This window comes from Bufo gargarizans, chromosome 2 (assembly GCF_014858855.1).
Source record: "Bufo gargarizans isolate SCDJY-AF-19 chromosome 2, ASM1485885v1, whole genome shotgun sequence".
NCBI lineage: Eukaryota > Metazoa > Chordata > Amphibia > Anura > Bufonidae > Bufo > Bufo gargarizans.
This window is the reverse complement of record NC_058081.1, coordinates 306,235,915-306,247,094: the sequence shown is the minus strand read 5'-3', so window position 1 is coordinate 306,247,094 and position 11,180 is coordinate 306,235,915. Positions and strand designations below refer to the sequence as shown.

The following is an 11,180-nucleotide window of genomic DNA, read 5'->3' as shown; positions in this document are numbered from 1 at the left end:
AGAAGAGCTACTAAACTGGTCCATGGATTGCAGGATAAAACTTACCAGGAAAGGTTAAAAGACCTTAATATGTATAGCTTGGAAGAAAGAAGAGACCGAGGGGATATGATAGAAACTTTTAAATACATAAAGGGAATCAACTCGGTAAAGGAGGAGAGCATATTTAAAAGAAGAAAAACTACCACAAGAGGACACAGTTTTAAATTAGAGGGGCAAAGGTTTAAAAGTAATATAAGGAAGTATTACTTTACTGAGAGAGTAGTGGATGCATGGAATAGCCTTCCTGCAGAAGTGGTAGCTGCAAATACAGTGAAGGAGTTTAAGCATGCATGGGATAGGCATAAGGCTATCCTTCATATAAGATAGGGCCAGGGACTATTCATAGGATTCAGATATATTGGGCAGACTAGATGGGCCAAATGGTTCTTATCTGCCGACACATTCTATGTTTCTATGTTTATTGTTTATACATAATTCCATCTGTATGTGTGTTTTTTGTTTCCCCTGGATTTATTTATTTCCAATCCAGTTTCTTTAGTAGGGCTTTTTTAGGGCAATAAAGAGACTTAGGTATGGGGGCAGGGTGTCTCCACCCTCAGGGGACATCCCTGTGCACAGGACTCTAGATCTTGAGGGTCATCTAGGGAAAGCGTCTTTCCCATCCGTCTACCCACCACCCCCAATTTTTACCTAGTCAGCACTTTATTGACCCCACGTAAGAATTTATCCCTTTTTTAAGAGGAGTTCTTGTCCCAATATATCTATCATATTCGGGATATCACTTGGAGCAATTTGTTTCATCTGACCATAACACAGAAGACCAGAAGTCTTCTTCTTTGTCCAGATGAGCTTTTGCAAAGGCCAAGCAAGCTTTTGTGTGCCTTATTACTTGCTGGTTGAATAAAAGTAACTTTAAGTCAAAATTTGCCAGGGGTATGAATAATTATTGGCAGCACTGTATACCCAGAGAAGGTCAGCTTTTGTGAATACACATTGTAACAGAATGTGCGGGCCCCCCAGAGCGTTTCGCTTGGGGGACACATGGGGGCAATGGCACCTTACATAATATGTATATTGCTAGGTTGGCCCCCCACTTCTTTTTCCCGCTCTTTCTTTTACAGATTTTTACCTCAGTCTGTGTAATCCGGTATCAGCTGGTCTTGTTTTTATTTACCTGTGAGCCGTAGTGACAGCTAGGATCACAGCTGATTGGCTGTTGCTGATTCCAGCGCCCTGGTTGGTGGCTGTGTCAGGAAGTGGCTGGTCCTTAAATTGCGGGTTCAGCGACGTTTCTGGGCCAGTGTTAAGGCTACGTCTACACGACGACAATAAGTCGCGTGACAGATAGGGCACAACTACACTGCAACATTTGTAGCGCAACATTTTGTTGCACCAATGTCGCGCAACAATTTTTATAATGGCAGTCTATGGTGTCGCACTGCAACATGCTGCGACTGCGACGCAACAGTCGCAGAAAAATCCATCTTGAATGGATTTTCTGCGACTGTTGCGTCGCAGTATGTTGCAGTGCGACACCATAGACTGCCATTATAAACATTAGTGCAACAAATTGTCGCGCGACAATCGTGTAGACATAGCCTAAGAAGATCGGATCATCACCCTCCCCCCTTTTTATTGCTTATGTCGCTTTGCTTTGTTAGGGCTCTTTCACACTTGCGTTCTTTTGTTCCGGCATAGAGTTCCGTCGTCGGGGCTCTATGCCGGAGGAATCCTGATCAGTTTTATCCTAATGCATTCTGAATGGAGTGAAATCCGTTCAGGATGCATCAGGATGTCATCAGTTCCGGAACGGAACGTTTTTTGGCCGGAGAAAATACCGCAGCATGCTGCGCTTTTTGCTCCGGCCAAAAAAACGGAAGACTTGCAGCAAGGCCGGATCCGGAATGAATGCCCATTGAAAGGCATTGATCCGGATCCGGCCTTAAGCTAAACGTCGTTTCGGCGCATTGCCGGATCCGACGTTTAGCTTTTTCAGAGTGGTTACCATGGCTGCCGAGACGCTAAAGTCCTGGCAGCCATGGTAAAGTGTAGCGGGGGAGCAGCATACTTACCATCCGTGCGGCTCCCGGGGCGCTCCAGAGTGATGTCAGGGCGCCCCAGGCGCATGGATGACGTGATCGAGTGGGGCGCTCTGACGTCATTCTGGAGCACCCCGGGAGCCGCGCGGACTGTAAGTATACCGCTTCCCGCTCCTACTATGGCAACCAGGACTTTAATAGCGTCCTGGGTGCCATAGTAACACTGAAAGCATTTTGAAGATGGATCCGTCTTCAAATGCTTTCAGTACACTTTCGTTTTTCCGGATCCGGCGTGTAATTCCAGCAAGTGGAGTACACGCCGGATCCGGACAACGCAAGTGTGAAATAGGCCTTAGAGGGGCTGTGTCACAGCTATTGCTGAGCGGATTTCGGTGATTATTAGAGTTTCAAATGGTTATTTATTGAATTTAATGTTTTTTTTTAATTAATAAATGTATTCAATTATTAAAGTATGTTACTATTTTAAGGTTACCCTTAATAAAGCAGTGCGGCCATTTTTATTTGCCTGTATTTATTATTACATTTTTAGGGTGCCCTTGGCACCCATGGGTGGCACTGCAATCTCCTGCATGGTGGTGGTGGCAGAGGCTACTGCACAGTAGCCTAGATTCCGAAGTTGCAGTCACTGGGTGGCCGCACGTGTGAGGCGCACAGCCCGGCCGCCATTGGCTGGCACGGAGCCGGGGGTGGGCAGCGGTAGACTGGAGCCGCCTGATTTCCACGCTGTGAGTGAGAAGTAGAGGCGGCATGTCCCTGAGAGTGAGCGGAGGGTGTGTGCCGGGAGCCGCGCTCTGCTGACTGCCATGGCGAAGCTCCGGGTGGCTTATGAATACTCCGAAGCCGAGGACAAGAGCATCCGCCTGGGCTTATTCCTCATCATCTCCGCGGTGGTCTCCCTCTTCATCCTGGGCTTCTGCTGGCTGAACCCGGCGCTGCAGGACCTCCAGGGCAAGACGGCCAACTGCACGGTGCTGTCGGTGCAGCAGATCGGGGAGACGTTCGAGTGCACGTTCACCTGCGGGAGTGACTGTAAGGGCACGTCCCTGTACCCGTGCCTGCAGATCTACGTCAACAACTCCGAGTCCAACTCCCGGGCGCTGCTCCACGAGGACGAGCAGCAGCTCATCAGCAACCCCAAGGTACAGCGTGCCCTATGCCACAGCCTAGACACTCTGCCTTCTGCTCTCATGTCCTGCTCCCAGATTTCCACATCCAAATATCTGGTGGCCCCATAGGTCACCCCTTGTGCTGCTATTGCTGCCTTGTATTTGTCCCATATCCACAGTACCACTCCATTTGTCTTCTCTCTGTAGGTTCCTTGTTACTTCATGCCACCCTGTGTGCCATCTATTTTATGTGTCCTATACCCTCCAACTCACTGTATACATCCTTAGTGCCACTCCATTTGTCTTCTCTCTGTAGGTTCCTTGTTACTCCATGCCACCCTGTGTGCCATCTATTTTATGTGTCCTATACCCTCCAACTCACTGTATACATCCTTAGTGCCACTCCATTTGTCTTCTCTCTGTAGGTTCCTTGTTACTCCATGCCACCCTGTGTGCCATCTATTTTATGTGTCCTATACCCTCCAACTCACTGTATACATCCTTAGTGCCACTCCATTTGTCTTCTCTCTGTAGGTTCCTTGTTACTCCATGCCACCCTGTGTGCCATCTATTCCATGCATCCTATACCCTCCTACTTACTGTATATATCCTTAGTGCCACTCCATGTGTCTTCTCTCTATAGGTTCCTTGTTACTCCATGCCACCCTGTGTGCCATCTATTCTATGTGCCCTATACCCTCCTATGTACTGTATATATCCACAGTACCACTCTATTTGTCTTCTCTCTGTAGGTTCCTTGTTACGCCTGCTTCTTTCCCATGCCATCCTGTGTGCCATCTATTTTATGTGTCCTATACCGTCCAACTTACTGTATATATCCTTTAGTGCCACTCCATTTGTCTTCTCTCTATAGGTTCCTTGTTACTCTATGCCATCCTGTGTGCTATATATCCTTAGTACCACTCCATGTGTCTTCTCTCTATAGGTTCCTTGTTACTCCATGCCATCCTGTGTGCTATATATCCTTAGTACCACTCCATTTGTCTTCTCTCTATAGGTTCCTTGTTACTCCATGCCACCCTGTGTGCCATCTACTCAATCTGTATGTCCCACCTCCCTTATGCTCATGACATACATGGCTGATACCACTTTATACATTTTTGTATCTTGTTATATTGTCCATCTCCATCCTTCTCATTCTGGATATCTGTAGATTTATGTTGTTTATGTCTGTCCCTGTCCCTCCAATACCAGTCTATATACGGCTTGTATTCTGTGTCCTATATTCCTCCTTCTCCCTCTATACGGGGGTGTCCATAATGCCCACCTGTGTGTTCCAGATCCTTTCCATAAGCCTGTTCCATATGTCCCTCTCCGGTCGCCCTGCGTGCTGTATACGTCCATTTCTTTCCTCCGTGTTCATCCTACATGGCTTATGCCACCCTTCAGTCTCCACACCCCATGCTCCCCTTACTCTCTATATGTCCCAGATTACTTTTACTGACTACACTAGAGGGAAGGACAGATCTCAGGATCCAGGGGGCACCTACATTTTTGGTGTCTAGTACAGTTCTTGGCCACTGAAAAATTGACTCCTAAAAGTGCCTAACTGACTCCCAAAGTCAAATGTGCCCTCTCCCAGCTCACGGCATATTATAGGAAATGACTTTTCTTACTTTTATGTTCTCTCATAGATATCAGGTGTAGCCATTATTTTATTCCACTAGCCTTAACTAGCAGCTTGCTCCAATATGTGGCACACTCCATGACGTGATGGCACCACAGATAAAGGGTACCATATCTATCACCATATCACGCCATATTTCTGGACGGGGTGTGGTTGTCTAGTTAGGTTTATTGCACCGATCTGCCATTGCTTTGGGTAAATGTCAGCACTTTTACATACATCCTGTACTGTAATCACATACGTGTACCATACAGAGGCGTGGGTATAGCACACAGAATGGCAAAGCTGGCAGTTTTACACCAAGACCCACATCCATACAAGTGACCAGCGCCACCGTCCTATACCTTCTGACCAGCAGTGCCGTCACCCTGTGGCTGCTATATGGGGCCCGGTATGGCTAGATTGCCCTTGGCAGTGTGCTGTAGCATTGCAGTGTTCTGAATGGATAGCATTGCATTGTTGGCACCGTACCCGACATGTTGAGGTTAAGTAACATGTAAATAATGTATTTGTTTCTTCCCCGTGTGCCAGATTACACGGAGCGGTCTCATGCTACCTCACTATTACACGGCCCATAGTGATACAGTACCCCATTATTTTCAGGTGCGAGTTGACTTAGAATTGAGCTGTAAGGGTTAAGCTCGTCTCGCTTCCTGTGTGCTTGGGCGCTTTAGACTAATGATGAAGGAGTTAATACAATTGCTGCCATTGTGAGATAAGCTCTGTTGCCTAGGGGATGAGATTTGCTGTAGTTTCTGAACAAGGGACTGTAAAATGTATTTCCAGATGACGGCGGAAGAGTCCTGTGCCGCCATACGGTAGACTGGAGCCATCATTGTTCACCCCACATTGCGCTTCATGAGTTTTGTCACCTGAGCATCACATAATCGGGAAGATAGCATTGTCTTTCTAGGTCACTTATCTGGGTGGATCGTATTGTATACGTTGAATCAAGGGCAGAAAATCTGATGAAACTTTGCTATGGACGTTTTGTCTAGGCTAACGCATTTCAGTTACTTTCTCCCTGTAGAGATTCATGGAAATGTTTCCCTACTGCTGCAGGTGCAATGCATGGCACAAATCATATGTTTTAAATGGAGTCTGTCAGCAGTTTTTATGATACCAAACTGCTGACAGCACTGCAAAGGGGCTGAGGCTTGTTTCACAGGAACAGCCTGTCGAATCCATCCTATTCCGTCCTGCCCCGTTGACTATAATGGGGCCCAGCAGAGATCCAGCCGCAACCCGGCAAATATGCCACGGAGCAACCAGACGAAAACTATATTTGCCAGGTTGCGGCTGAATCTTCGCTGGCTCCCTCTATGGTACGGTAAATTGAGCCGGACGGAATAGGACTGATTCGACAGGCTGTTCCCTACCCGGAACAGCCTGCCAGGTGTTGTTTCACGCAAGTTTGAAACAAGCCTGAGAGAGCAGAACAGACATATCTTTTGTGGAGCTTTTATTATCAGGAGTAGTGTGAATGGGAAGATTTATTCTGCCAAATTCTGCTCCAGCATTGAGCTGCTTCACAGCCCCTGTCCCCTGCTCTGGCGGCTGTAGTGGGCTTCTGGTTGGCTGCTACAGCTGTCACTCAGAGCAGATAGGAGGGCTTGTGAAGCATCTGAATGCAGGATGCATTTCAGTGAAGCTCCTCCTCCAGTGCACTGGCAGCAGTGGAATCTGGCAGGATAAGGGTACAACCAAACGACTGGAATGTTGCAGATTTGCTGTTGTGTATTTTTGTGGCAAATTAACATAGTTGTAAGGAACCAGTAAAGTGAACACGTTTGTAAAAGTTTTCATTGACACACTACTGAGAAAAATCTGCAGAAAAAAATTATTCTGTGTTTCAAATGTTGAATTCAAAGCATGTGAATCTGTGCCGCAAATTTTCATTGAGAATTTTACCTGTTTCAATGCAAATAATCCTCCGTTTGTTGCTGATGATTTCCAGCAGAAACACTGCAGATTTTTGTGATGCAAGAAAAAGAAAATCTGTCACCACAAAATGCAGTGCAATAAGCAGGCAGCAGATAATCGAGCAAGAGGAGCTGAGCAGATTGATGTATAGTTTTATGGGAAATGATTCAATAAAAATTTAAATATATTATAATTTATGTCTCTGCTGTTTCTGAACCAAGTACAACTATCAGTGACTGACAGCTATCTCTTTATACACACTTACACAGAGAATGCTATCAATAATTTCAATTACTGAAAACACCTCCCCTATATACAACTATCAGTGACTGACAGGTATCTCTGTATACACACTTACACATAGAATGCTATCAATCTCTGATAACACCTCCCCTATATACAACTATTAGTGACTGACAGCTATCTCTGTGCACACACTTACACATATAGAATGCTATCAATCTCTGATAACACCTCCCCTGTATACAACTATCAGTGACTGACAGCTATCTATGTATATACACTTACACAGAGAATGCTATCACTGATAACACCTACCCTGTGTACAACTATCAGTGACTGACAGCTATCTATTAGGCCTGCACAATATATTGCCAAAGCAATCGTATCGCGATAATCAACGATTGCAATATGGCGATTTGGCTGACCCAAAAATGCTGCGATTACCTACAATGATACATGGCCGCCGTAATGCCGCACAGCGCAGTCGGCGGGTGTATCTACAGAGGGAGGAGGAGCTGGGGGCCGGCATCTGGATTAGGAATGGGACACTGTTATGTGCCATCCACAGATCCCCCCCCCCCCATAGCAGTGTCATCCACAGACCCCCCCATAGCAGTGTCATCCACAGACCCCCCCATAGCAGTGTAATCCACAGATGCCCCCATAGCAGTGTCATCCAGAGATCCCCTCCATAAGTGTCATCCACAGATCCCCCCTCCATAAGTGTCATCCACAGATCCCCCCTCCATAAGTGTCATCCACAGATCCCCCCTCCATAAGTGTCATCCACAGATCCCCCCTCCATAAGTGTCATCCACAGATCCCCCCTCCATAAGTGTCATCCACAGATCCCCCCTCCATAAGTGTCATCCACAGATCCCCCCTCCATAAGTGTCATCCACAGATCCCCCCTCCATAAGTGTCATCCACAGATCCCCCCTCCATAAGTGTCATCCACAGATCCCCCCTCCATAAGTGTCATCCACAGATCCCCCCTCCATAAGTGTCATCCACAGATCCCCCCTCCATAAGTGTCATCCACAGATCCCCCCTCCATAAGTGTCATCCACAGATCCCCCCTCCATAAGTGTCATCCACAGATCCCCCCTCCATAAGTGTCATCCACAGATCCCCCCTCCATAAGTGTCATCCACAGATCCCCCCTCCATAAGTGTCATCCACAGATCCCCCCTCCATAAGTGTCATCCACAGATCCCCCCTCCATAAGTGTCATCCACAGATCCCCCCTCCATAAGTGTCATCCACAGATCCCCCCTCCATAAGTGTCATCCACAGATCCCCCCTCCATAAGTGTCATCCACAGATCCCCCCTCCATAAGTGTCATCCACAGATCCCCCCTCCATAAGTGTCATCCACAGATCCCCCCTCCATAAGTGTCATCCACAGATCCCCCCTCCATAAGTGTCATCCACAGATCCCCCCTCCATAAGTGTCATCCACAGATCCCCCCTCCATAAGTGTCATCCACAGATCCCCCCTCCATAAGTGTCATCCACAGATCCCCCCTCCATAAGTGTCATCCACAGATCCCCCCCTCCATAAGTGTCATCCACAGATCCCCCCCCCTCCATAAGTGTCATCCACAGATCCCCCCCCTCCATAAGTGTCATCCACAGATCCCCCCCCTCCATAAGTGTCATCCACAGATTCCCCCCCTCCATAAGTGTCATCCACAGATTCCCCCCCTCCATAAGTGTCATCCACAGATTCCCCCCCTCCATAAGTGTCATCCACAGATTCCCCCCCTCCATAAGTGTCATCCACAGATTCCCCCCCTCCATAAGTGTCATCCACAGATTCCCCCCCTCCATAAGTGTCATCCACAGATTCCCCCCCTCCATAAGTGTCATCCACAGATTCCCCCCCTCCATAAGTGTCATCCACAGATTCCCCCCCTCCATAAGTGTCATCCACAGATTCCCCCCCTCCATAAGTGTCATCCACAGATTCCCCCCCTCCATAAGTGTCATCCACAGATTCCCCCCCTCCATAAGTGTCATCCACAGATTCCCCCCCTCCATAAGTGTCATCCACAGATTCCCCCCCTCCATAAGTGTCATCCACAGATTCCCCCCCTCCATAAGTGTCATCCACAGATTCCCCCCCTCCATAAGTGTCATCCACAGATTCCCCCCCTCCATAAGTGTCATCCACAGATTCCCCCCCTCCATAAGTGTCATCCACAGATTCCCCCCCTCCCATAAGTGTCATCCACAGATTCCCCCCCCCCCATAAGTGCCATCCACAGATTCCCCCCCTCCCCATAACAGTGCCATCCACAGATTCCCCCCCTCCCCATAACAGTGCCATCCACAGATTCCCCCCCTCCCCATAACAGTGCCATCCACAGATTCCCCCCCTCCCCATAACAGTGCCATCCACAGATTCCCCCCCTCCCCATAACAGTGCCATCCACAGATTCCCCCCCTCCCCATAACAGTGCCATCCACAGATTCCCCCCTCCCCATAACAGTGCCATCCACAGATTCCCCCCCTCCCCATAACAGTGCCATCCACAGATTCCCCCCCTCCCCATAACAGTGCCATCCACAGATTCCCCCCCTCCCCATAACAGTGCCATCCACAGATTCCCCCCCTCCCCATAACAGTGCCATCCACAGATTCCCCCCCTCCCCATAACAGTGCCATCCACAGATTCCCCCCCTCCCCATAACAGTGCCATCCACAGATTCCCCCCCTCCCCATAACAGTGCCATCCACAGATTCCCCCCCTCCCCATAACAGTGCCATCCACAGATTCCCCCCCTCCCCATAACAGTGCCATCCACAGATTCCCCCCCCTCCCCATAACAGTGCCATCCACAGATTCCCCCCCTCCCCATAACAGTGCCATCCACAGATTCCCCCCCTCCCCATAACAGTGCCATCCACAGATTCCCCCCCTCCCCATAACAGTGCCATCCACAGATTCCCCCCCTCCCCATAACAGTGCCATCCACAGATTCCCCCCCTCCCCATAACAGTGCCATCCACAGATTCCCCCCCTCCCCATAACAGTGCCATCCACAGATTCCCCCCCTCCCCATAACAGTGCCATCCACAGATTCCCCCCCTCCCCATAACAGTGCCATCCACAGATTCCCCCCCTCCCCATAACAGTGCCATCCACAGATTCCCCCCCTCCCCATAACAGTGCCATCCACAGATTCCCCCCCTCCCCATAACAGTGCCATCCACAGATTCCCCCCCCCCCCCCCCCCATAACAGTGTCATCCACAGACCACCATTAATTCAAACCCCACCAAAAGCACACCTTTTGGTTCAAAATATTTTTTTTTCTTATTTTCCTCCTCAAAAACCTAGGTGCGTCTTATGGGCAGGTGCATCTTGTAGGGCAAAAAATACGGTATATTACCTTACATTTCTGCTGCTGTCTATGGTGTTCTTTAAAAAGTTCCTGTTTCTTCAGTGTTTGGAAAATCTTTTTTTAATGAATGCATGTTCTTCTTATATCTTTTCTATTTATTTATCTGTTCTGTGTAGTGCTATTAAGAAAATGGCAAGTTTTGTATTTTGTACTTTTGCAGTAATGCAAATATGTTATTTACTTTGGTAAAAGATGTTTTATTTTGAAAAACACTGTGCATTTCAGTTCTTGAGTTGAGCATAACTACATTTTAGCATTATCAGTAATTTGTGTGTGCTTTTGCCTTTGAAAAGCAAATAGACCTCTAGCACAATTCCCTTAGGCTACTTTCACACCTGCGTTCAATGCAGATCCGTCTTGTATCTGCACAGACTGATCCGCACCGATAATGCAAACGCTTGTATCCATTCAGAACGGATTGTTAAAAAAAAGTCTAAGTCAAAACGGATCTGTCCAGACTTGCATTGAAAGTCAATGGGAGGCGGATCCGTTTTCAATTGCACCATATTGTGTCAGTGAAAACGGATCCGTCCCCATTGACTTACATTGTAAGTCAGGACGGATCCGTTTGGCTCCGCATTGTCAGGCAAGCAGCGTTTTGGTGTCTGCCTACAGAGCGGAATGGAGGCGCTACGGAGCCAAACTGATGCATTCTGAACAGATCCTTAACTATTCAGAATGCATTGGGGCTGAACTGATCCGTTTTGGGCCCGCTTGTGAGAGCCCTGAAACGGATCTCACAAGCGGACCCAGAAACGCCAGTGTGAAAGTAGCCTTAAAATATTGCATC

The 11,180-nt window shown here is 48.0% G+C and overlaps 1 protein-coding gene across 1 annotated transcript in view; it reads left to right on the top strand.

The window, feature by feature from the left end:
- Window positions 1-2,769: 2,769 nt before the first annotated feature.
- Window positions 2,770-11,180, top strand: part of KCNMB4 (potassium calcium-activated channel subfamily M regulatory beta subunit 4) — a 113,702-nt gene continuing 105,291 nt past the window's right edge. The window contains exon 1 of the mRNA XM_044277151.1: window positions 2,770-3,199. Coding sequence (XP_044133086.1) covers window positions 2,864-3,199 — 336 coding nt within the window. The 5' untranslated portion in view covers window positions 2,770-2,863. The remainder of the gene's footprint in view (window positions 3,200-11,180) is intronic.